At 37.2% G+C, this 27,841-nt stretch overlaps 1 protein-coding gene across 2 annotated transcripts in view; it reads left to right on the forward strand.

The window, feature by feature from the left end:
- CFH (complement factor H) overlaps nucleotides 1-27,841 on the forward strand; it is a 150,099-nt gene that overhangs the window by 38,632 nt on the left and 83,626 nt on the right. Inside the window, exons 10-11 of one of the 2 annotated variants that reach the window (XM_023203395.2) lie at nucleotides 22,440-22,622; nucleotides 24,540-24,716. In XM_023203395.2, coding sequence (XP_023059163.1) covers nucleotides 22,440-22,622; nucleotides 24,540-24,716 — 360 coding nt within the window. Of the gene's footprint in view, nucleotides 1-13,848; nucleotides 14,096-22,439; nucleotides 22,623-24,539; nucleotides 24,717-27,841 lie in introns of those variants that run through there. The other variant, XM_023203396.1, reaches the window with a different exon arrangement.

Below are 27,841 nucleotides of genomic sequence, written 5' to 3' on the forward strand. Positions count from 1 at the left end.
TGGAATCAATCATTTGACTCAAAATATTAATTATATAATTTTTTTAAAAATAGAAAGTAAATACAGTGATAGCCAAAAATTCATATATTCAAGCAGTGATATGACATTTTTACAGTAAAGCTATTTGACTTTCTCTAGTATATGTAAGTACAAATGGGTATTCTGGGATATTGTGCATATTCTGCTCTTACAAGGTTTCCTACAGTATTTATTTCAATATACATTTATATCAACAGTTCCTTCTTTTTTTACACGTTGTTAATGATTGGTGATGTCACATTTTATTATTTACAAATTGAGTGGCTATGAAATGTTATAGCACTGTAGTGTAAATTTGCATTTCTTTCTCTTTTTAATTATAGTTTAAGTTCTAGGGTACATGTGAACAACGTGCAGGTTTGTTACATATATATACATGTGCCATGATGGTGTGCTGCACCCATTAACTCATCATTTACATTAGGTATATCTCCTAATGCTGTCCCTCCCCCCGACCCCCTCCCCACAATAGGATCCGGTGTGTAATGTTCCCCTTCCTGTGTCCAAGTGATCTCATTTTTCAGTTTTCACCTATGAGTGAGAACATGCGGTATTTGGTTTTCTGTTCTTGTGATAGTTTGCTGAGAATGATGGTTTCCAGCTGCATCCATGTCCCTACAAAGGGCACAAATTCATCCTTTTTTATGGCTGCATATTATTCCATGGTGTGTATGTGCCACATTTTCTTAATCCAGTCTGTCACTGATGAACATTTGTGTTGATTCCAAGTCTTTGCTATTGTGAATAGTGCCGCAATAAACATATGTGTGCATGTGTCTTTATAGCAGCATAACTTATAATCCTTTGGGTATAACCCCAGTAATGGGATGGCTGGGTCAAATGGTATTTCTAGTTCTAGATCCTTGAGGAATCACCACACTGTTTTCCACAATGGTTGAACTAGTTTACAGTCCCACCAACAGTGTAAAATTCCTATTTCTCCACATCCTCTCCAGCACCTGTTGTTTCCTGACTTTTTAATGATTGCCATTCTTACTGGTGTGAGATGGTATCTCATTGTGGTTTTGATTTGCATTTCTCTGATGGCGAGTGATGATGAGCATTTTTTCATGTGTCTGTTGGCAGTATGAATGTCTTCTTTTGAGAAGTGTCTGTTCATATCCTTTGCCCACTTTTTGATGGGGTTGTTTGTTTTTTCTTGTAAATTTGTATGAGTTCTTTATAGCTTCTGGATATTAGCCCTTTGTCAGATGAGTAGATTGCAAAAATTTTCTCCCATTCTGTAGGTTGCCTCTTCACTGTGATGGTAGTTTCTTTTGCTGTGAAGAAGCTCTTTAGTTTAATTAGATCCCATTTGTAGATTTTAGCTTTTGTTGCCATTGCTTTTGATGTTTTAGACTTGAAGTCCTTGCCCATGCCGATATCCTGAATGGTATTCCCTAGGTTTTCTTCTAGGGTTTTTATGGTTTTAGGTCTAATATTTAAGTCTCTAATACATCTTGAATTAATTTTTGTGTAAGGAGTAAGGAGCAGATACAGTTTCAGCTTTCTACTTATGGCTAGCCAATTTTCCCAGCACCATTTATTAAATAGGGAATCCTTTCCCCATTTCTTGTTTTTCTCGGGTTTGTCAAAGATCAGAGGGCTGTAGATGTGTGGTACTATTTCTGAGGGTTCTGTTCTGTTCCATTGGTCTATATCTCTGTTTTGGTACCAGTACCATGCTGTTTTGGTTACTGTAGCCTTGTAGTATAGTTTGAAGTCAGGTAGCGTGATGCCTGCAGCTTTGTTCTTTTGGCTTAGGAGTGTCTTGGCAATGGGGGCTCTCTTTTGGTTCCATATGAACTTTAAAGCAGTTTTTTCCAATTCTGTGAAGAAACTCATTGGTAGCTTGATGGAGATGGCATTGAATCTATAAATTACCTTGGGCAGTATGGCCATTTTCACAATATTGATTTTTCCTATCAATGAGCATGGTATGTTCTACCATTTGTTTGTGTCCTTTTTTATTTCACTGAGCAGTGGTTTGTAGTTCTCCCTGAAGAGGTCCTTTATATCCCTTGTAAGTTGGATTCCTAGGTATTTTATTCTCTTTGAAGCAATTGTGAATGGGAGTTCATTCATGATTTGGCTCTCTGTTTGTCTGTTACTGGTGTATAAGAATGCTTGTGATTTTTGCACCTCTATTTTGTATCGTGAGACTTTGCTGAAGTTGCTTATCAGCTTAAGGAGATTTTGGGCTGAGACAATGGGGTTTTCTAAATATACAATCACGTCATCTGCAAACAGGGACAATTTGACTTCTTCTTTTCCTAACTGAATACCCTTGAGTTCTTTCTCTTGCCTGATTGCCCTAGCCAGAACTTCCAACACTATGTTGAATAGGAGTGGTGAGAGAAGACATCCCTGTCTTGTGCCAATTTTCAAAGGGAATGCTTCCAGTTTTTGCCCATTCAGTATGATATTGAATGTAGGTTTGTCATAAATAGCTCTTATTATTTTGACATGCATTCCATCAATAAAAAATTTATTGAGCGTTTTTGGCATGAAGGGCTGTTGAATTTTGTCAAAGGCCTTTTCTGCATCCATTGAGATAATCATGTGGTTCTTGTCTTTGGTTCTGTTTATATGCTAGATTATGTTTATTGATTTGTATATGTTGAATCAGCCTTGCATCCCAGGGATGAAGCCCACTTGATCATGGTGGATAAGCTTTTTGATGTGCTGCTGGATTTGGTTTGCCAGTATTTTATTGTGGATTTTTGCATCGATGTTCATCAGGGATATTGGTCTAAAATTCTCTTTTTTTGTTGTATCTCTGTCAGGCTTTGATATCAGGATGATGTTGGCCTCTTAAAATGAGTTAGGGAGGATTCCCTCTCTTTCTATTGATTGGAATAGTTTCAGAAGGAATGATACCAACTCCTCCTTGTACCTCTGGTGGAATTCAGCTGTGAATCCATCTGGTCCTGGACTTTTTTTGGTTGGTAGGCTATTAATTATTGCCTCAATTTCAGAACCTGCCCTTGGTCCATTTAGGGATTCAGCTTCCTGGTTTAGTCTTGGGAGAGTGTAAGTGTCCAGGAAATTATCCATTTCTTCTAGGTTTTCTAGTTTATTTGCATAGAGGTAGTTATTGTATTCTCTGATGGTAGTTTGTATTTCTGTGGGGTCGGTGGTCATTTTTTATTGTGTCTATTTGATTCTTCTCTCTTTTCTTCTTTATTAGTCTGGCTAGTGGTCTATCAATTTTGTTTGTCTTCTCAAAAAACCAACTCCCGGGTTCATTGATTTTTTGGAGGGTTTTTTGTATCTCTATCTCTTTCAGTTCTGCTCTGATCTTAGTTATTTCTTGCCTTCTGCTAGCTTTTGAATGTGTTTGCTCTTGCTTCTCTAGTTCTTTTAATTGTGATGTTAGGGTGTCAATTTTAGATTTTTCCTGCTTTCTCTTGTGGGCATTTAGTGCTATAAATTTCCCTCTACACACTGCTTTAAATGTGTCCCAGAGATTCTGGTATGTTGTATCTTTGTCCTCATTGGTTTCAAAGAGCATCTTTATTTCTGCCTTCATTTATGTACCCAGTAGTCATTCAGTACATTCAGTACATTCAGTACTATGTATCCAGTAGTCATTCAGGAGCATGTTGTTCAGTTTCCATGTAGTTGAACGGTTTTGATTGAGTTTCTTAGTCATGAGTTCTAGTTTAATTGCACTGTGGTCTGAGAGACAATTTGTTATAATTTCTATTCTTTTACTTTTTCTGAGGAGTGCTTTATTTCCAACTATGTGGTCAATTTTGGAATAAGTGCTATGTGGTGCTGAGAAGAATGTATATTTTGTTGCTTTGGGGTGGAGAGTTCTGTAGATGTCTATTAGGTCCACTTGTTGCAGAGTTGAGTGCAATTCCTGGATATCCTTTTAACTTTCTGTCTCATTGATCAGTCTAATGTTGACAGTGGGGTGTTAAAGTCTCCCATTATTATTGTATGGGAGTCTAAGTCTCTTTGTAAATCTCTAAGGACTTGCTTTATGAATATGGGTGTCCTCTATTGGGTGCATATATATTTAGGATAGTTAGCTCTTCCTGATGAATTGATCCCTTTACAATTATGTAATGGCCTTCTTTGTCACTTTTGATCTTTGATGGTTTAAAGTCTGTTTTATCAGAGACTAAGCAACCCCTGCTTTTTTTTTGTTTTCCATTTGCTTGGTAGATCTTCCTCCGTCCCTTGTTTTGAGCCTATGTGTGTCTCTGCATGTGAGATGGGTCTCCCGAATACAGCAAACTGATGGGTCTTGACTCTATATCTAATTTGCCAGTCCATGTCTTTTAATTGGACCATTTAGCCCATTTACATTTAAGGTTAATATTGTTATGTGTGAACTTGATCCTGTCATTATGATATTAGCTGGTTATTTTGCTCATTAGTTGATGCAGTTTCTTCCTAGCATTGATGGACTTTACATTTTGACATGTTTTTGCAATGGCTGGTACCAGTTGTTGCTTTCCATGTTTAGTGCTTCCTTCTGGATCTCTTGTAGGGCAGGCCTGGTGGTGACAAAATCTCTAAGGATTTTGCTTATCTGTAAAGGATTTTATTTCTCCTTCACTTATGAAACTTAGTTTGGCTGGATATGAAATTCTAGGTTTAAAATTCTTTTCTTTAAGAATGTTGAATATTGGCCCCCACTCTCTTCTGGCTTGGAGAGTTTCTGCTGAGAGATCTGCTGTTAGTATGATGGGCTTCCCTTTGTGTGTAACCGACCTTTCTCTCTGGCTGCCCTTAACATATTTTCTTCATTTTAACTTTGGTGAATATGACAGTTATGTGTCTTGAAGTTGCTCTTCTCGAGGAGTATCGTTGTGGCATTCTCTGTATTTCCTGAATTTGAATGTTGGCCTGCCTTACTAGGTTGGGGAAATTCTCCTGGATGATATTATCCTGAAGAGCGTTTTCCAACTTGGTTCCATTTTTCCCGTCACTTTCAGGCACACTAATCAGATGTAGATTTGATCTTTTCACATAATCCCATATTTCTTGGAGGCTTTTTTCATTTCTTTTTACTCTTTTTTTCTCCACACTTCTCTTCTCGCTTCATTTCATTCATTTGATCTTCAATCGCTGATACTCTTTCTTCCAGTTGATCGAGTCAATTACTGAAGCCTGTGTATTTGTCACATATTTCTCGTATTATGGTTTTCATCTCTGTCAGTTCTTTTAAGGTCTTCTCTGCATTGATTATTCTAGTTATCCTTTCATGTATTCTTTTTTCAAGGTTTTTAGTTTCTTTGCTCTGGTTAGGTAGTTCCTCCTTTAGCTCTGAGAAGTTTGAATGACTGAAGCCTTCTTCTCTCAACTCGTGAAAGTCATTCTCCACCCAGCTTTGTTCTGTTGCTGGTGATGAGCTGCGTTCCTTTGGAGGGGGAGATGCACTCTGATTTTTTGAATTTCTAGCTTTTCTGCACTGCTTTTTCCCCATCTTTGTGATTTTATCTGCCTTTGGTCTTTGATGTTGGTGACATACTGATAGGGTTTTGGTGTGGGTGTCCTTTCTGTTTGTTAGTTTTCCTTCTAACAGTCAGGACCCCCCAGCTGCAGGTCTGTTGGAGTTTTCTTGAGGTCCACTCCAGACCCTGTTTGCCTGGGTATCAGCAGTGGAGGCTGCAGAAGATAGAATATTGCTGAACAGCGAGTATTGCTGTCTGATTCTTGCTCTGGAAGCTCATCTCAGGGGTATACCCCACCGTGTGAGTTGTTGGTCTGCACCTAGTGGGGGATGTCTCCCAGTTAGGCTACTCAGGGGTCAGGGACCCACTTGAGCAGACAGTCTGTCCATTCTCAGATCTCCAACTCCGTGCTGGGAGATCCACTGCTCTCTTCAAAACTATCAGACGGGGCATTTACCTCTGCTGAGGTTTCTGCTGCTTTTTGTTTAGCTATGCCCTGTCCCCAGAGGAGGAGTCTACAGAGGCAGGCCAGCCTCCTTCAGCTCCAGTGGGCTCCACCCAATTCGAGCTTCCCGGTGGCTTTGTTTACCCACTTAAGCCTCAGCAATGGCAGGCGCCCCTCCCCCAGCTTTGCTGCCACCTTGCAGTTAGATCTCAGACTGCTGTGCTAGCAATGAGGGAGGCTCCATGGCCATGGGACCCTCCTGGCCAGATGTGGGATATAATCTCCTGGTTTGCCGTTTGCTAAGACCTTGGTAAAGTGCAGTATTAGGGTGGGAGTTACTCTATTTTCCAGGTGTTGTCTGTCTCATTTTCCCTTGGCTAGGAAAAGGGATTCCATTCCCCCTTGCGCTTCCCAAGTGAGGCGATGCCTCACCCTGCTTCAGCTCTCGCTGGTCGGACTGCAGCAGCTGACCAGCACAGATTGTCCAGCACTCCCCAGTGAGATGAACCCTGTACCTCAGTTGAAAATGCAGAAATCACCTGTCTTCTGTGTCACTCATGCTGGGAGCTGGAGGCTGGAGCTGTTCCTATTTGGCCATCTTGGGCGTGCCCCCAAATTTGCATTTCTTTTACCACCAACTGGGTTTAGAATATATATTCACAGTTTAATTGGTATTTAATGATTCTAATCTTTGGAAATGCAGTTTGATTTTTTTTTATTTACCTTTATGGGAGTTTTGGTATTATTATTTGGAATCATCTTAATAATTCTGAATATAAAATCTCTTTTAATTATATGTAATGCAAATGCATTCTCTTTGTGGCTAGTACTTTTCTTTCCTTTTTTATGCATTATGAACATAAGTTGCTCATTTTACTACATAATAGTCCATATTTTTTCATGATGAATGCTATGTTTCTTGTTTCTATTTAAAGAAATATTTCAAAAACACAGAGTCACTATACTATTCTTTATTCTAAAAATTTATATGTTATTTTTTCTTTTCAAATTTTAAAAATATTTTGTGTTGATTATATTCATGATAATGGTTGTATTTCATTTCTAAATAAAATACGGTAAACTCAACATTTCCCTAACAATTTTTGTAGTGCCTTTCTCATACAGTATATTTTTTATTGTATATTTTGTACATTGTGCATGTATATACACACACAATGACTATTATTCTGAATATTCTCCACTATTAGTAAACAATTTTTTAACCAGCATTGCAGTAACCCTCTGTTGAATTTTATTTATTTATTTTATTTTGTTATTTTATGTTGAGACAGAATCTCACTCTGTCACCCAGGCTGGAGTGCAATGTCACAATTTCACCTAGCTGCAACCTCCACTTCCTGAATTTTAATTAAGATAGGTTTTTAATAAGTATGGATATGACTTTTCACCCTAATAATGACCTTTCACCCAAATCTTTTTGCTTCATCAGTTTCTTTTTTGTGTCTCATCATTCAGTGTCAGATGATACCATTGCTTTCATTTTTTCTTCACAGATTAATTGAGGCTAATAATATGCCTTGATGAGATATGCAATTTCTCCTGATATCGAACAACTCAATCAAGGTTTATGCCTCTTGCTTTGGTTTTGGAGCTGATTGTAGAGTCAACTACTTATTCTTTCTCTCTTTTCTTTCTTTCTTTCTTTCTTTCTTTCTTTCTTTCTTTCTTTCTTTCCTTCCTTCCTTCTTTCTTTCTCCTTTCCTTCCTTCATTTCTTTTCTTTCTTTCTTTCTTTTTCTTTCCTTCTCTTTCTTTTTCTCTCTTTCATTCTTTTTTCTTTCTTCTTTTCTTTACCTTTCTCTTTTTCTTTTTTCTCTTACTTCTCTTCCTTTTTTCTGTCTCTTCCTTTCTTCCTTTCTTTATTTTTCTTTTCTTTTCTTTCTTTCTTTCCTTCTTTCTTTCTCCCTTCCTTCCTTCATTTCTTTTCTTTTCTTTCTTTCTTTCTTTCTTTTTCTTTCCTTCTCTTTCTTTTTCTCTCTTTCATTCTTTTTTCTTTCTTCCTTTCTTTACCTTTCTCTTTTTCTTTTTTCTCTTATTTCTCTTCCTTTCTTTTCTTCCTTTCTTTCTTTTTCCTTTTCTTTTCTCTTTCTTTCTTTCTTTCTTTCTTTCTTTCTTTCTTTCTTTCTTTCTTTCTTTCTTTCTTTCTTTCTTTCTTTCTTTCCTTCTTTCCCTCCCTCCCCTCTCCCCCATTCCTCCCTCCCTCCCTCCCTCCCTTCCTTCCTCCCTCCCTCCCTTCCTTCTTTTCTTCTGTCCCAAGTTTTTCTGGCTCAAGTTATTCTTAAGAATGTTTCTATTTTACTCTTCATGCTAGACCCTGTACTTTAGTCAGGTTATTTGGTTGCTTTACAGTGGTCATATAATTAACAAGTCTTAACTTTATCTTCAGATTGAGATATCAACATTATATTTTCAATGGACAGTCAATTGTCAGTGAATCACAGTACTTTTCAATTTAATAAAATCCAAATTCCTCATAACTGTGTTGTGAAAATATGCAGAAAAAAATTTGGCTGGGCGTGGTGGCTCATGCCTGTAATCCCAGCACTTTGGGAGGCCAAGGCGGGTGGATCATAAGGTCAGAAGATCGAGCCCATCCTGGCAAACATGGTGAAACCCTGTCTCTACTAAAAATACAAAAAAAAAAAATTAGCCAGGTGTGGTGGCGGGCGCCTGTAGTCCCAGCTTCTCGGGAGGCTGAGGCAGGAGAATGGCATGAACCTGGGAGGTGATGGAGCTTGCAGTGAGCAGAGATCATGCCAGTGCCCTCCAGCCTGGGTGACAGAGCGAGACTCCATCTCAAATAATAATAATAATAATAATAATAATAATAATAATTAAATATACTTGTGTGAGTACAGTAGATATATATCGAAGTGTATCCTATATGAGTGCAAACTGGCTGCAGTTTCCTTTAAAATAGTCATTTAAAGAAAAGAATTGCCAGATAAATCACAGAATATAAATTTCTCTTGACTTGTAAAACTTGAATTACTAGTGCCATCTGAATGATTCTTCTGAAGGTAGATAGAGTAGTCTCTCCTTACGTGTGAAAGAAAAAGGCTGCATTAGTCCCTCTTATTCATGTGGGACATGTTCTAGGCTCCCCAGTAGATTCTTGAAATGATTAATAGTGTAAAACCCAAGTAGACTATGCTTTTCCACCTTGGAAGACTACTTGGATAGTATTGGATAACTTGGAAGACTACTAAGTAACTAACAGGCAGGTAGTATAAACTATGGATACACTAGACAAGAAAGGATTCATGCTCTGGGGAGAATGGAGCTGAATGGCATAGGATTTTGTCACACTACCCAGAACACCTTTTTTTATTGCTAAGTATTATTTCATTGTATCATGTATCACAGTCTGTTAATCCATTCACTTGTTGAAGGCCATTTGCATTGTTTTTGGCATTTGTGAATCATGCTGGTAAGAAAAATATTCATCTACAGTTTTTATATAAACACAAATTTATTAATCATGGATACATATCTAGGAGTGGGTTTGTTGGGTAAATGGTGTGTGTGTGTGTGTGTGTGTATTTTCTTATTATTATACTTTAAGTTCTGGGATACATGTGCAGAATGTGCGGTTTGTTGCATAGGTATACATGTGCCATGGTGTTTTGCTGCACCCATCAACCAACCCGTCATCTAGATTGTAAACATCACATGTATTAGCTATTTGTCCTAATGCTATCTTTCTTCTTTCTCCCCACACCCCAACAAGCCCTGGTGTGTGATATTCCTCTCCCTGTGTCCACGGGTTTTCATTGATCAACTCCTACTTATGAGTGAGAATATGTGGTGTTTTGTTTTCTGTTCCTGTGTTAGTTTGCTGAGGATAATGGTTTCCAGCTTCGTCCCTGTCCCTGCAAAGGACACTAACTCATTCAATTTATGGCTGCATAGTATTCCATGGTGTATATGTGCCACATTTTCTTTATCCAATCTATCATTGATGGGCATTTGGGTTGGTTCTAAGTCTTTGTTACTGTAAATAATGCTGCGATAAACATATGTTTGCACATGTCTTTATAGTAGAATGATTTATAATCCTTTGGGTATATACCCAGTAATGGGATTGCTGGGTCAAATGGTATTTCTGGTTCTAGATCCTTGACGAGTTGCCACACTGTCTTCCACTATGGTTGAAGTAATTTACACTCCCACCAACAGAGTAAAAGTGTTCCTGTTTCTCCACATCCTCACCAGCACCTGTTGTTTCCAGACGTTTTAATGATTGGCATTCTTACTGGCATGAATTGGTTTCTCATTGTGGTTTTGATTTGCATTTCTCTAATGACCAGTGATGATGAGCTTGTTTTCATGTGTTTGTTGACTGCATAAATGTCTTCTTTTGAGAAGTGTCTGTTCATATCCTGTGCCTACGTTTGGATGGGGTTGTTTTTCTTTTATAAATTTGTTTAAGTTCCTTGTAGATTGTTGATATTAGACCTCTGTCAGATGGATAGATTGCAAACATTTTCTCCCATTCTGTAGACTGCCTGTTCACCTTTGATGATAGTTTATTTTGCTGTTCAGAAGCTCTTTAGTTTAATTAGATCCCATTTGTCAATTTTGGCTTTTGTTGCCATAGCTTTTGGTGTTTCAGTCATGAAGTCTTTGCCCATGCCTATGTCCTGAATAGTACTGCCTAGGTTTTCTTCTAGGGTTTTTACGGTTTTAGATCTTACATTTAAGCCTTTAATCCATCATGAGTTAATTTTTGTATTAGGTGTAAGGGAAGGATCCAGTTTCAGTTTTCTGCATATGGCTAGCCAATTTTCCCTGCACCGTTTATTCAATAGAGAATCTTTTCCCTATTGCATGTTTTTGTCAGGTTTGTTGAAGAGCAGATGGTTGTAGATGCGTGGTGTTATTTCTGAGGCCTCTGTTCTGTTCCATTGGTCTATATATCTGTTTTGGTACAAGTACCATGTTATTTTGGTCACTGTGGTCTTGTAGTGTAGTTTGAAATCAGGTAGCGTGATCCCTCAGCTTTGTGCTTTTTGATTAGGATTTTCTTGGCTATATGGGCCCTTTTTTTTTTATTTCATATGAAGTTTAAAGTAGTTTTCTTAGTTCTGTGAAGAAAGATAATGATAGCTAGATGGGAATAGCATTGAATGTATCAACTACTTTGGGCAATATGACCATTTTCATGATGTTGATTCTTCCTATCCATGAGGATGGAATGTTTTTCTATTTATTTGGGCCCTCTCTTATTTCCTTGAGAAGTGGTTTGTAGTTCTCCTTGAAGAGGTCTTTCACATCCGTTGTAAGTTGTATTTCTAGGTATTTTTTGTTTGTTCGCTCATGATTTGGCTTTCTGTTTGTCTTTAATGATGTATGGGAATGCTTGTGATTTTTGCACATTGATTTTGTATCCTGAGACTTTCCTGAAGTTACTTATCAGCTCAAGGAGTTTCTGGGCTGGGATGATGGGAATTTCTAAATATACCATCATGTCATCTGCAAATAGAGACAACTTGACTTCCTCTTCCTATTTGAATACCTTTTATTTCTTTCTCTTGCCTAATTGCCCGGTCCAGAACTTCCAATACTATGTCAATAATAGACAGATCGACGAGACAGAAAATTAATAAGGATATTCCAGATTTGAACTCAACTCTGGACCAAGCAGACCTAATAGACATCTACAGAACTCTCCACCACAAGTCAACAGAATATACATTCTTCTCGGCACCACATAGAACTTACTCTAAAATCAACCACATAATTGGAAGTAAAATATTCCTCAGCAAATGCAAAAGAACGAAAATCTTAACAAACAGTCTCTCAGACCTCAGTGTAATCAGATTAGAAATCAGGATTAAGAAACTCATTCAAAACTACACAACTACATGGAAACTGAACAACCTGCTACTGAATGACTACTGGGTAAATAATGGAAATACTGCAGAAGTAAATAAGTCCCTTGAGACCAACGAGAAGACAGACACAACATACCAGAATATCTGGGACACAGCTAAAGCAGTGTTTAGAGGAAAATTTATAGCACTAAATGCCCATATCAGAAAGTGGGAAAGATCTAAAATCGACACCCTAACACCTCAATTAAAAGAATTAGAGAAGCAAGAGCAAACAAATTCAAAAGCTAGCAGAAGACAAGAAATAACTGAGATGAGAGCAGACCTGAGGGAGATAGAGACACGAAAAACCCTTCAAAAAATCAATGCATCCAGAAGCTGGTTTTTTGAAAAGATTAATAAAGTACACTACTAGCCGTACTAATAAAGAAGAAAAGAGAGAAGAATCAAATAGACACAATAAAAGTGATAAAGAGGGTATTCCCACTGATCCCAGAGAAATACAAACTACCATCAGAGAATACTATAAACACCTCTACACAAATAAACTATAAAATCTGTAAGAAATGGAAAAATTCCTGGACACATACACACTCCCAACACTAAAGCAGAAAGAAGTCGAAACCCCGAATAGACCAAACACAAGTTCTGAAATTGAGGCAGTAATTAATAGCCTACCAACCAAAAATAGCCCAGGACCAGATGGATTCACAGCCAAATTCTACCAGAGGTACAAAGAGGAGTTGGTACCATTCCTTTGGAAATTATTTCAAACAATAGAAAAAGGACTCCTCCTTAACTCATTTTATGAGGCCAACATTATCCTGATATCAAAACCTGGCAGAGACACAATAGAAAAAGAAAATTTCAGTCTAATATCCCTGATGAACATCGATGTGAAAATCCTTGATAAAATACTGGCAAAGTGAATCCAGCAGCATATCAAAAAGCTTATTCACCATGAGCAAGTTGGCATTATCTCTGTGATGAAGGTTGTTTCAGCATACAAAAATCAATAAATGTAATCCATCTCATAAACAGAACCCATGACAAAAAAAACACATAATTATCTCAATAGATGCAGAAAAGGCCTTCAATAAAATTCAACACCCTTCATGGTAAAAACACTCAATAAACAAGGTATTGATGGAACATGTCTCAAAATAATAAAAGCTATATTTTAAAAACCCATGGCAAACATCATACTAAATATGTGTGTTTATTTTTATAAGAAATAGACAAACTGTTTTCCTGAGTGATCATATGTTCTAGCTTCACATACTCAGTGTATGTGAATTCCAATTGTTTCTCAACCTTGCCAGCCTTTGAGATAGTGTTTTTTTCCCATTAAATTATCCATTCTAATATGTGTGTGATAGTATTGCATTCCCTAGTGACTGATGCTGCTTAGCGTCTTCTGTGTACTTATTTACCATCTATGTACCTCCTTTGGTGAATACTGTCTAAATTTTGCCCACTTTTCATTGAGTTGTTTCTTCCATTACTGAATTTTGAGACTACATAATATATTGTGGCTACAAGTCCTTCAATGAGAAAATATTCTGCAAATATTTTTCTTGCATCTGTAGCTTTACTTTTCTTTCCCCTAATAGTCCCTTTAAATGAGCAAAAATATGTAATTTTGATGTTATCAAATTTTTCATTTATAGATTATGCCCTTTGTGTCACCTAAAATTTCCTTGCCTAAACCAGGGACATATTCAGTTTTAGAAGTTAACATTTTACACTTAGCTATATGACCAATTTTGAGTTAATTTTTGTATGAGGTATGAGGAATACATAGAGGGTTATTATTTTGCATTTGGATGCCTTACTGTTCCAGTATCACTTGTTTAAAAGACTATGTTTTCTTTATTGAATTGTCTTTGCTCCTTTTTTAAATTGAAAACATCCTTGTCTTGTTATATGTATTTATGTTTGTGGAGGGGATCCCTGAGGAAATTACCAGTGGAAGAAATTACTAACTCAGGAAACTCTTCCTGTTTGGTCAGTCACATTCGGTTAGTCCTGAAGGAGTTGCTAGTGGAATCTCAGCAAGCCTAACTCAGGGTAACCGTCTGCTCTTCCATCTTTCGCAGGGTTCACCCATTGAACTCCTGATCAAAGGTCATCCCTCTCCAGCTTGAGTGGATCAAAGATGACAAGGGCCAATGGAACCAAGTTTGAGCCTTGCCAGGTCAATACTTGGGTCCTGAGTATGGTGACTAGTATCTGTGTTTTGTTGTATGTGTATTATTCCAGCCAGAATGGGAAACACTAATTCAGTTCCTCCAGGCAGTCCAATGGGGCTGGTGGCTTTGAGATTATTAAACTCTTTCTCTGCTGTAAACCCCACTGTTTCAGTGTGTTGTTCTGTTGCTGTGCAGCAAGCATACAAATCTGATAATCTCGTAACTATTTGTGGCAAGTCAGGTAGAGGGCACTCTCCTTGAGGGCATTTACTCACAGCCTAGTGCCCCCTTGCCACTGGGGCAGACCCAGAGATGAGCCCTAGCGACTTCTCAGTTCTGATGAGCTAAGGGCTGTCCCTTAGTTCTCCCCAAGTAACCCACAATGCAACACTGATTGGCTGCATCTTCCAAAATTGAAAGACCTTTGTCTACCATTTCGTGAAACAAAAAAAGATTATCTTATTTTTTAGCATAGCTTGACTTTAATACTCACTGGATTTCAGAGAACAGTGGCCCCTGCATGGTTCTCATGCTTAGAGTACCATCCCATAGCTAGATTTGTTTTGTAAGAAGGAAGAGGAATGAGATGCAATCCCCTATGTATAATGTTTTATGTTGCTTTGGAAAAGTGAAACAATGTAGAAAAAGGTAAAATTATGATAAAGCAAGAAATTAAAAACTGTTTGGACTGATTTACAAGAAAAAGATGATGATGCTATGGTGGTTCAGTTAAAGGAACCTATGACTTACCCTCCTCCACCTTATGGGGGAGCTGCAGCAGCACTACTGGCACCTCTCCAGAGTCCCCACCACCAAAAAGTCACAAATCCAGGGCAACAGGTATGATCTCTGCTTCTTATACCCAGCAGGGGACTCCATTTAGCCAGGGTGCCACTCTGGTTCAGAGAGGCAGTTTCCTCATAACAACTGCTTATAGGAGGTGTTGCTGCCACAGGTCAGCCTATAGGATTTATCCTGGTTTATTCTCTGTTCTCCACTTCCAACCTACTTAATTAGAAAACTAATATGACTGTTTATTGAGAAGATCTAAAGTTTCCAGAAGGAACAGGATTGAAAAAATATATATAAAGATCCAAACTATATGGAGAATCTATTCTCCTCTGTATTTGCCACCCACAACCCTACTTGAGCAGATACTCAAAATTTGCTCAATATTTGGTTGAGTTCAGAGAAGCAAAGTATGGTTTTAGATAAAACTAAGGAAAAGGCTGATCTTATTCACACTGACTCTCCCAGTAATCCAGTAAGGGCAACTGCTCAGATTGCAGTTCCCACCTCTGACCTGGGATGAAATATAAACACTGGAGATAGATTTAACCTCAAACATAATCAAGACTGCATTTTGTTCAGCCTCTGAGAGGCCATTAATCCCTGAAATAAACTTCAGCCTAAAGTCCATACCTATTTGGAAGAAGATCTAAAATCACTCGTCGAGGCTTTGACTCCAATCAAAGAACCCAAACTGAGTAGATATGTAACACAGAAGAAAAGGTTCTAGTACCCAAGTATCTTATGACAGTTATCATCAAAGACATACATGATACCACACAGTATGGCAGGCATGCCACCCTTCGACTGATCCAGGACTACGTCTTTGGGACACACTTAAAGAAGATGATCCAAAAGATAATTTTTAAATACCTACTTTGTGTCCAGAACAGTCTTAAGACTGATCCTCCACCCCAAGTACCAGGGATTTAAGCAAGAGGTTCAAGGCTAATAGAGGACTGACAAATTGATTATACTGTGATGCCAAGGGTTGCAGGAAATTTTAAACACTTGTTTGTATTTGTCGATATATTTTCAAGATAAATGAAAGCATTCCCCTGCAAGACCAAGAGAATGTCTGAGGTTATGAAAGCCTTGATAAAGAAGATTATCCTCAGGTTTAGATGGCCTGTCTTCATCCAGTGTGAATATATTGCAACTTTTGTAGCCTAGGACACCATGTATTCCAGGTTCTCCGCATAATCTGGAATCTTCATACAGTCCAGAGACAGAAGCCTACTGAAAAAACGGAAAAGATAAATCATACTATAAAAAACAAAACACACTTTAGCTAAGATTTGCCAATAAACTAACAGCCTGGAATAACATTCTGTTCATTGCCCTGCTCAGAGTAAGGGTGGCCCCCAACAGTGAGCTTAAATTAAGCCCTTTATGAATTTTATATGGGAGATCATTCTTCTGTTCTCTTCTCAGACTAAGGAATGCCAATAATGTACACATAAAGAAATTAGATATTATCAAATATACACAATCTTTAGCTTGCACTTTAATTGCTATTAATGAGTTTGTGGTTCCAGCAGATTGTGGCATCCAGCTGACATTCTCTTTCATCGCCTCCAACCCAGAGACTGGGTTCTGCTCAAGACCAGGAAAACTCAACATCCTGAGGACCATTTAAAAACACAGTGAAAGAGGCTATACAAAGCATGACTGGTGACTCATTTCTCTGTTCAGCTTGAAAGACTTAGACCCTGGATTCACCACAGCCATATAAAACCCACCCCACGAGACACTAGAGCTATCAATAAATGTAGAGATGCCACTTCAACTTCAGAGACTCTCTCAACCCTATTTAATGGATAAGTAAATCCTTTGATGGGCCTCAAATATCTTTTGAAGAAAAATATCAGATAAATAACTAACTTTAATGAAATTAGACAAAACACATGTCCTCTTGACTACTACAATAGTTACTTTGAGCATAATAGGAATTTTTGTTATTATAATTATTTTATATGGAAAGGTGAGATAACTTCCTGTCTGTTCCCTGCCTTACTGAATGCTTAACCCATATATTTACTTGGCCATTATAATTGCCTACGTCATTACAATTACTACATTTATAAATTTTACTTCATAATTGTCTTGGTCATTACAATTGTTAGACTTACCGATTTTCTAGACATCGTATGCCACGCTAACTTAGTCTGCCCCTCATTATAATGAACATTCTAACATTTAGAAATGGTCACTCTTGCTTTAAAACTTCTAATTACACCTTTCCTGTTACTACAATGCCTAGACAGGCATAACAACACTGTAGCTCAACTGTTTCAAGGTATCGCCACTGGAAGAACCTTACCAGAATGTTGGATCTGTCAGTTACTCCCCCAAACTATTCAAAATAAGCATTTTCTGTTAGTCATATTTGTCATTGACCTTCTGGATGCTCCAAATACGACTACCTATCTGCACCAGCTTCTTTCCATGGCTACTTTCCAGGTCCAACTAGTAGTACACCAAGAAATCACTACCCCATGTTTCAATCTCTCTTTCACCATCATAAATGGAAAGTCATTCCATTACATAGGCCCTCTCTGGCCCATGGCATACTGGGCAGACAAATGCAGCCAGGAGAAAGGAAATAAGCCTGTAAAAAAAGATCCATAGTTCAATTCCACTTGTCTATATTCTCCATGAAAAAATCCATCAATAAATGCACCCTTGAGGGCTTTACCTCTGTGCCCCCTTGGTACATGTATTTTTGGGGCATAGGATCAGACTCTCCTCTGTTAGGACAAGCCCACTGGTGTCTCAATAACCTGTATATTAAGGGCTCTCACTTATTGAGATACTTCTCAGTTCATGCTAATGACAAAAGATTCCCACAGACTCCAAAAGGGACTGCCAGGCATATATCAATATATCGGGTGGCAGAGCCTTCTAGGCATCACGAGTCCTAGCTATGGAGTGTACACTCACTGGGACATGATCAGAAACTTATTGGCAACCATAGAAATAATTGCAAAAGAGGCTACTAAGAATATTAAGGCTGAGAAAACTCTTCAAATTTACTTGCCCAGATAGTTCTTGACAACAGAACTACACTTGATTGTCTCTTGAATTTACAGAGAGGAGTCTGTACAGTGATCAATACCACCTGTTGTACTTATATCAGTGCTTCTGGTAAAGTAAAAGCCAAGCTAAAGAAAATCTTTCAGCAGTCTCACTGGAGACCATACCTCTCTACCACAGACACTAAGTCTGAGTAGTTTTTTGAGATTTTCCCCTGCACACTCCATGTTTTCCAGTCCTTTTGCAAGGGGTCTTAAAGTTCAAGCTCACAGTTCTGTTTATAGGGCTTATAATTTACATTATAGGCTGCTATTCAATTAAATATTACAGTAAAACCATAGACTGAAGTACTAGCATGTTCATGCAGCGCCCTCAGCCGGGTATAACAACTTGCAGGTTGTTACAAGACGGATTCATTTCTCTAATCCTGACTCACTCTCTCTGCCCCTTGTCAGCAAAAAGAAGCTAGAATGGCCATTGCCCGATTCACACCATATTAGCTGTTACACCTCAGGACTGAGAAGAGATCAAGTCCTGGAGGAACTGAATGTGTCCCTAGGAAAATTATATCAAATTGATTAAGGGGGAAAAATTCAACTATGTTTTCAGGACAATCAGCAGTAATCATTAAGCCAGCTTTCCCTTTGTCCTACTTCTCTGTAACTGGTCACTGATTACTACCCTAGGATAAAGAAGCCCTTGTCAGAAGACCTTTTGGTCCTTTTTTTTTTTCTATAGATAAAACCTAAGACGTTATGAGATGATAATCTTTCTGCATGAGTTTCTCTTTTAGGTTCTGCATACCAAAAAATAAGAAAAGAAAAAAGAAAAAAAAAAAAAACTGCCAACATACTGGTCAACAAGACAAAACCTTATTTTCACAAAAAATTAAAAAATTAGCCAGGCATCATAGCACAGGTCTGTAGTACCAGCTGCTCAGGAGATCTGAGGTGGGAAGACCACTTGAGCCTGGGAGGCAGAAGTTTCAGTGAGCTGAGATCATGCTACTGAAATCCAGTTGGGCAACAGAGCAAGACCATGTCTCAAAAACAAAAAGCAAACACACACACACACACACACACAAACACACACAAACACACGCACATCAGCTGGTCAAAAAGAGCCCGGCAAAAAGCTGACTCAGGAAATAATGCAGGTTCCACATCCTGGTGACCTCATCCCCCTCACCCTGACCAATTGACAACCCAAATTTTCTAGCCCCTCACCCTCCATGATCCCCTTAAAGTCTTTTACACATAGCCCCTTCCCAGAACAGATTTGAGGCTTGACAATCCTCCCAATTCCTTGTTTGGTGCCCTTGTGTTGATTAAAGCTTTTCTTTGCTGAAAACCCTACTGTCTCAGTGTATTGGCCTATTGCTAAACAGCGGGTTTGTGAACCTAATAGTGTTACAACAAAATACAACAAAAGCTATTTAAAGGATCAATCCATGCACGAGTCTATTTCTGGACACCCTTTTCTCTTCTATTGTTCTGTGTGTTTATCTTTTCATCAGTGTCAGGAGATCCTTTTACTCACTGTAGCTTTTTCTAAGTCTTAAAATTTGGTAATGTGAGCTTTTCAAATTCTCTTTTCTTTTGAAGAATTGTCTAGCTGTTTTAGCCCTTTTGCCTTTCCATATGACTTTAGAATCAGCATGTCCATATGTGCAAAACATTGTGCTTGGTTATTCACTAGAACTGGGACACATTCATAGATGAATCTGGGGAGAACTGATATGTTACAGTATTAAATTTTTCAGTCCATGAACATTATATATCCTTTGATTTAGTAAGATCATACATTCTTACACTAGTTTTTTGTGATTTTCAGCCTACAGATCCTGTATTTTATTAGATTTATAAGTACATATTTTGTTTTTCCTCCTTCAACTACAAATTCAATTTGTTTAATAGATATAATTTATTAATGCTGCCTCATTCTTCGTTAGAGAGCTATGATAGTTTGTGGCTTCAGTAATTTTTTAATTAATTCAAGTTCTTTAATTTATTGACATGGCATTATTCAGAATATTTTTTTATTTTTCTTTTAATATATGTAAAAACCATAATGATATCATTTCTGTCATTGCTGACATAAGCAATTTGTGTCGTCTTTTTTTCTGATTTGGTCTGTCTAAAGGTTTCTCAATTATAGAGATCTAAAATAACAAGATTTTGATTTCCTTGTTTATGTACATATTTACTTCTTTATTATTTCATTTCTGATCCTTATTGTAGTATTTCTTCTGCTTACTTTGAGATTTTTTTTTCTACTTTTTCTAATGTCTAATGGTAGAGGCTAAGATTATTGAAGGGGAACACTGTCATTTTCTATCCCAACTATTTAGTGACACCAATTTATTTCATACTGCTCTAGTGCCATTCCACAACTTCTGATGTGTAGTTTATCCATCAGTGTTTGACTGGAGTGGGGTGAGTATTCCATAAAAGATTTACTGTGTTTTTTGGAGGGAGGTGGGGAGAGGGTTATTATTGCCAAAAGGTGGATTTTTTTTTTTTTTTTTTTTTTTTTTTTAACTCCACTCTGCATTTTAGCTAAGAGAAGCAGCTTTGGAACTTCTAAAGTCTGTACATCTGTGAGACCCCAGGGATAACTTGTTTTAATTTTTTTTTTTTTAAGTCTAAGTTTGTTATGGGTCAACTTGGTTCTTTCAAGGCTTATTTTTAAGGTTTTAAAGGGCTGGTTTAGGGAGGCTAGAACTGTGTCTCAGTTCTAAATAAACTGTTTACCCAGAGACAGTTTGTTCAGAATGTTAAGCTGCTTATGATGTATCTACTCAATGACCTAGATGTTCAAAGGAGTCTTTCTACTCTGATTGATTTCATTTAAATGTCTCCCTGTGTTGTGTGTGCTCTGGGAATCTTTTACCTTTTTGTTCTCTGGTAGTGTTCTTCATCTGATAGGCATCCTTGGTCCATTCTTGGGGACTTTTGCTCTACTCTCCAGAGTGTCAATATTCAGCCAAATAATCCAGGGAGTTGCTGTGGAAATTTGTAGAGCCCTTTCACTCCATAGTTTCTTCTTTTTTCACTCTCTTTCCTGCAGATTCTAGTGACCTCACCTTCTTTCCTGCAGATTCTAATGACCTCATCTTCTTTGGGAGCACTGACTTTTGTTTCTTCTACTCAGCAAGTGTGTCATTTTCTGCTTGAATTCTCCTTCTCTGTGCTGCTGTTTGGAAAATTTCTCCCAGCATAAAGTCTCTTTGATGATGAAACTCATCTCATTGTCACTTTTTCTCTGGAATTAGGTGCTTCCCGCTTTCCAATGTCTGAAAATATTATTTTCATCTATTTGCTTCCATTTCCTTATTTGTGGCTGGCACTCTGTTTTACTTGATTATTCTTGCCTGGCCTTTTACCTTTTTAAATTGTGTCTATTGTTTGATTTCTGTTTGATTTCTGCTCATATTTGGATTTGTTTCAAAATTTGCAGTCATGCTGGATTTTGTTTGTTTTCTTTGTTATAATTTATTATAAATCATAATTTATTTTCAGTTTTTATTATTTTCTTTTAGAGCTATGTAATGATAAATTTCCCTCTGAGCACTATTTGAGTGTCATCTCACCAAGTTTTATTTAATATATTATTATTATCATTCAATTCAAAATATATAATGTTTCCTCTTCTGATTTTCTCCTTATCCATGAGTTATTTATAAATGAAGCTGAGTTCCAGGAAGCAACCTAGTAACTGACAGTAATTTCTGTCATCCATTTACAGAAGCAGTGACTTCCACTCTTTCAAGTTAAGTTCTACATAATTTGAGGAATCATCATTTTGGCCTTTCAAGATAAATAAATCTGTTACTGTCTCTCATCTTCTTTGAACTCCGCATGTCCATTTACTTTGAAGCACACAGTAAGAATGGCATTCCAAATTCTTGGAGCCAAAGGCTATGACAGTTTTTTTTTTTTTTTTTTTTTTTTTTGAGGCGGAGTCTTGCTCTGTCGCCTGGACTGGAGTGCAGTGGCCCGATCTCAGCTCACTGCAAGCTCCACCTCCCGGGTTCCCGCCATTCTCCTGCCTCAGCCTCCGGAGTAGCTGGGACTACAGGCGCCCACCACCTCGCCCGGCTAGTTTTTGTATTTTTAGTAGAGACGGGGTTTCACCGTGTTAGCCAGGATGGTCTCGATCTCCTGACCTCGTGATCCGCCCGTCTCAGCCTCCCAAAGTGCTGGGATTACAGGCTTGAGCCACCGCGCCCGGCCTATGACAGTTATTTTGGCAGATTTTCTAAGATCATCACAGGATCTCAGATACTCCAATTGGCTAAGTGAATTTTGGAATTGCCTAAAAGATCTAAAATAGGCAAGATTAAAGAGTCCTCAGAAATAATACTCATTGTCTATTGAGTTCTGACTTGCTGGAGAATTCCAAATCCATTAGACAAACAGATTTCCAATAATTTCTTAGAAAGAATTGTAAGTGTCTTAAATAGAGCCTTGTTTTAAAAAATGATGAAGAGTCTTGATATAATATCTTTGGCAACTCAGAACTTATTTTCCTTTACTTGTATTTGAATGCTTATGATTACCCAGGTTTTCAGTTACAAATGACTCATTCTTTTTATATTTGCATATTATTTAAGCTCTTATAAAATGTTATTGAACATATGCTTGTCTTTTTCTTATTCTCTTCCCTTTTAGAAACATGTTCCAAATCAAGTATAGATATTAAGAATGGGTTTATTTCTGAATCTCAGTATACATATACCTTAAATAAACAAGCGAAATATCAATGCAAACTAGGATACATAACAGCAGATGGTGAAACATCAGGATCAATTACGTGTCGGAAAAATGGATGGTCAGCTCAACCCACGTGCATTAGTAAGTAATTTATTACATTTGTATTGATTATCCAGATGATACACAAAAGTTGACTAACTTTAGTCTTTTTGGGGGGCTGATATAATTTCATTTGAAAAGACAAGAAAAAGAAACCTAGAGGAACATAGCAGACATCAATTTTTTCCTTTTCACATTACTTACTCAAATATTAGTCTGTCTTTCCATTCAGGCTTTTCCTACTCTAAAGCATTCTGTGTTAAACAAGTTAGGGAGCTTTATGTGTATTCTGGTTTAAACTGATTTTGCTTTAGCTGAGACCTTTATGACTGTTATATATACCTGTTTTATGTGATTAGCCTTTTATATCAAAGTCTTTGCTCCTAGATATGAAAGTAATGTTTTTAATGAAGATATGGGTGCATAGTACATAATATCAAAATAATTTAAACTCTATAATTTGTAGATTTGGCACTGTAGGAGATGTCCAATTCTGAATATCTTCCCCCTTAGAATTTTTTTGCAAATATATAGGTAGTAGAGAGACAAAATATTCCTAGATGGTACCGATTTCTGCTCTATTGCATGATTTCCCTACCACACTATGTAGATATTTATGAAGATTTTTCTAGGAACAACTGGCTCAGTTTGTCTTATTTTTTTGCAAAACCACTCAGTTACATATATGTATGTGTGTGTGTGTCTGTGTGTGTGTGTGTAGAGAGAGAGAGAGCGAGCGAGAGAGAGAGAGAGAGAGAGAGAGAGAGAGAGAGAGAGAGATGGAGTCTCACTCTGTCGTCGTCCAGGTTGGAGTATAGTGGTGCGATCTTGGCTCACTGTAACCTCCGTTTTCCGTGTTCAAGCGATTCTCCTACCTCAGCCTCCTGAACAGCTGGGATTACAGGCACCTGCCATCATGCCCACCTAATTTTTGTATTTCTGGTAGAGACGGTGTTTTGCCATGTTAGCCAGGCTCCTAATCTCAAATCATCTGCCCGCCTCTCAGTAATATATTTGAAGTAATGTTTAATACATTCATGTTAAGCAAAATGAGTATCTAGGTTATTCACGTACATTGTTTTCATTTTTTAAATGTCTATGCTTAATATGAGGTCTAGTTTACAAAAAATGTTACTCCTCATAAAAATCTCATTTTATACTTAATTTTTTTTTTTTTTTTTTTTTTTTTGAGACGGAGTCTTGCCCTGTGGCCCAGGCTGGAGTGCAGTGGCCGGATCTCAGCTCACTGCAAGCTCGGCCTCCCGGGTTTATACCATTCTCCTGCCTCAGACTCCCGCGTAGCTGGAACTACAGGCACCCGCCACCTCGCCCAGCTAGCTTTTTTGTATTTTTTAGTAGAGACGGGGTTTCACCGTGTTAGCCAGAATAGTCTCGATCTCCTGACCTCGTGATCCGCCCGTCTTGGCCTCCCGAAGTAGTGGGATTACAGGCTTGAGCCACTGCGCCCGGCCTATACTAAATTTTTAATTAATTTTTTAAGATTTTCTTAATATGAAAGAGAAAATGTCTTGTATAACATACGAATTCATCTTTTCAATCATTTTTTTCCTTTTTACATATGTCTCAACTACAAATTAGTGTGGACTCTTAATTTACAAAATTCTGTTAAGATTGTCTTTAAAAAAGTAATATATACCTGTAGTGGCCTGTTTTATTACTAGCATTGTCATAAATGCTTTATATAAATGAATTAAGAAAAAGTTCCTAAAATAGATTTTGGGGCTTAAGCAATGAAAAAAAATGCTGTGTAGAAACATATACTCTCACTTTTGGCAACTATTTTAGGACAATAATTCTCACCAGTCACAGGTTATTTTTGTACAGTACTTATTTATTAGTGTATCTAATCAATAAAGCTTTTTATTCTTAGAATGGGAAATAATCAGGTTGTTTATTAGATGACATTAGAAATGATATTCTAAATTTTTTATGCACCAGAATCTTGTGATATGCCAGTATTTACGAATGCCAGAGCTAAAAATAGCACCACATGGTTTAAGCTGAATGACACATTGGACTATGAATGCCATGATGGTTATGAAAGCAATACTGGAAGCACCACTGGCTCCATAGTGTGTGGTGACAATGGTTGGTCTGATTTACCCAGATGTTATGGTAAGTACTGATTTTTCAGAAATTCATTTTTCAAAATGAAAATAAATCTGTGTTCCAATTTTAAAAATTTGAATTAAATAGAGAAATTCTTAAGGAATGTTGACTAAAATCAAGGTATCTCCTGATTTAACATAAACTGGGAAAAGAAGGGGGGTTCTGAAAATATTTCTAAAATAGTACATTAAATTAATGTTTCCTATGGGCCACCTATCTTCCAGATTTGTGATTATAGTACAATTGCTTTTGTTACCCAAAATAAAAGCTTTCAAATTATTTAGAACCTAGCACTCATTACCAAAATTATAGTTTGTTACAATTTCTTCAGCAAATTTGTTTTTTAATTTCTATTTTACATCTTCTATCTTTTGTGTTAAGTTCTGTACTTTCTGAGCGTAGTTCTTTATTTTCTAACTTTCACAAGCTCTGAGGACTATTACATGAATCTCGTTTAAGTTTTCTAATCAGCCATCTATTTTTCAGGGTTAGAAGAAGGATCGACTCTGTGGGAAAACAAGTGTATATATAGAGTGTTCCAAGGCAAAGAAAAATATGTGCAAAGCTGTAAAAACAAAACAATATATTTCAAGGTGGTAAAAAGTCTAGTCTGCTGAGGCTAGATGGGAGGCAAGGAAACAATTGTCCAGATCAGCTCAGGGCATCCTATCATTTGGATTCATTTTATGACTGATGAAAGCCCATAAAAGAGTTTTAAGAAAAGGAATGGTATAATTTGATTTCTAGTTTTGTTGAATTGTTTTCCAGGATGCTGTACTTTTTGTAGGCAAGAGGCGACACAATGAGTCCAGGTAGGATGAGAAAGTGTGGAGACTGAGAGCGAGTGAGGATAGAGGAGGTGCAGAGTGGAAGGCTGATTTGGAAAACATTTTGGTGTTGGAAAGTACAGGTGATGTTACTAAATGTTGGGTGTGAAAAAGAGTGAGATCAAGGGACTCACATGTTTGTTTTTAATTGTTTTCTCACAAGTATGTAAGTAAATGGGAATACCATTTTGGAAAATTGTATTGACTGGAGAGAAAGTATTTTGAGAGGGCTGTTGCAACTTTTGACTTGGACACATTATGGTTCAGTTGCCAATGGAAAATCAAAACTGGATATGTGAACTGTGGAGTTGGATATGCATCTAGCGAGAAGATATGCATTTCGGAGTATCATCATATAAATGATGACACTAAATTGGATAAGAATACAGAATGATAAGAGCAAAGAGCTCAAGATGCAGCCCTGAAACATTACAACATTTCAAAATAAGGCAGAAGAGGAATAAATAGTACAGAAAATGGAAAAAAAAAAAGGGGGGGGGGAGTACCCAGAGAAACAGGAGAAAAAATCTAGAATGTTGCCATAGACATAAACTTAAGGGAATGTTACAGATTGAAATTATTATTAATGAAAAGGGAGTGTAACAGATTGCTTAAAAAGTCATCCTGTCTGAATTCTAATTCTACTAGTTGCTAAGCCTGTATCTTTGGTCAACACAGCAAGTCTATTTGAAGCTTTGTTGACTTTTTCTTATTGGTAAAATGTCACAATATTTACAAACAGTTCTAATATTTCAAAGGATTGTTTTGGTTAGCAGACTAAAATATTTATAAATATTTATTGCCATAGTGTCTTGCATAATAAAGTCAAGGAAGTTGTAATTTAATTACCTTATCATTATCAAAGTGATAAATATTTCTAATTTAGTTATTATGTTCTGTTCAGAAATTGTGATGGATTAGGTAAGGTACAGGCCAATGGCAAGTGTAACAAAAAAGGTTTTTAATAGAGTAGAAGAGACAGACCTTACATAGGATCTGTCAATAAAAATAATGAGCAAGATATTTAATACAGACTATGGACATAACTCTTTCAAGATTCTGGCTGTTCATCAAATAGGAAATTCAGAATATAGCTTCAGGAAAGTTGTGCATTGAAGGAAGATAAAAATAAAAAAGATGGAAGACACCAGAGCAGACACGGCAAAAGGGAAGCTGCAAAGGCTGAACACGTGACTTACACAGTTGCCCTGAGAAAATTCAAGGGGAAGGGATTCAGAGCTACTGTGGAGGTATTGTACTTTGGTGGCAACAGGACTGCTTACAACCTTGTGACAGGTGGCAACAGGACTGCTTACAACTTTGTGACAGGAGATGGGAAGGAAAATGAGCAGTAAGGTTGGAAAATGGTAGAAGCTGATGGATTCTGTTTTGAAGTATGAGACATGGTCATCTGAGATTGAATAGTGTGTGGGTGAAGGAGGAGGAGGAGTACTAGGTAGAATAGAAAAGTTTTGAAATAGTCGCAGCTGAGAAAGAGAATGAGTAAATTATAGATGAAAGACAGTGTCAAAGGCCCAGTAAAATGTGAGTCATTCTAGATGTAAGTACCTATCATAGGACAGTAGAAAATGGTGAAAACACAAGCACAGGTCTACCTATCCAGAGATTTTTTTTTCTAATATAAGAGAGTGGAAAACAAAACAAAAAAAGCCAAATATCCAAGTAATAAAAATATTTAAAATATATTTTATAGATCACTGGGTTCAGAGAAATAGAAAATCCAATGATTGAGATAGAAAATAGTAGGAAAGGAACTGGAGATCTGTTTTATATAGAACGTCATCTATACAAAGAATGGTTGAAAGCCATTCATTTAGTGAGAAGGGTATGTGCAACAGCTGAGGCAGGAAAGAACTTTACCTTTTTAATAAAATTCAAAGATCGTAAAATCTGAATCCTGGATTTAGTGGAGAGAGACATTTGATAACATTGGAAGAGTAGGCATGGATCATAAAGAGTTTGAATTTTATTCTAATTGAGAGGGGGAGGCTTAATTTAAGAGAATCATAAATTTCTTTTCTGTAATGATAGGTAAATTTAGGTTTTATGAAGCCAGAAGCTTTTACAATTTTGAGGGGTCTTCTTCAGAAAAGAACACAAAATCGCGAATATATTATTTGAAGAGTCTTTCCAATCACCAGACATGAAATGAAAACCTAAAGGAGAGAAAGTTGGAGTAGCGGACATAGCAGTAGAAGCTGATGTAGAAAATGGCTTTCTGTTGTAAATTGTACAAAGACTTAGGATCATTTGAACACATAACTAGGAATTTGCTAGTGTAGT

Source organism: Piliocolobus tephrosceles, chromosome 1 (assembly GCF_002776525.5).
Source record: "Piliocolobus tephrosceles isolate RC106 chromosome 1, ASM277652v3, whole genome shotgun sequence".
In the NCBI taxonomy this organism is placed as follows: Eukaryota; Metazoa; Chordata; class Mammalia; order Primates; family Cercopithecidae; genus Piliocolobus; species Piliocolobus tephrosceles.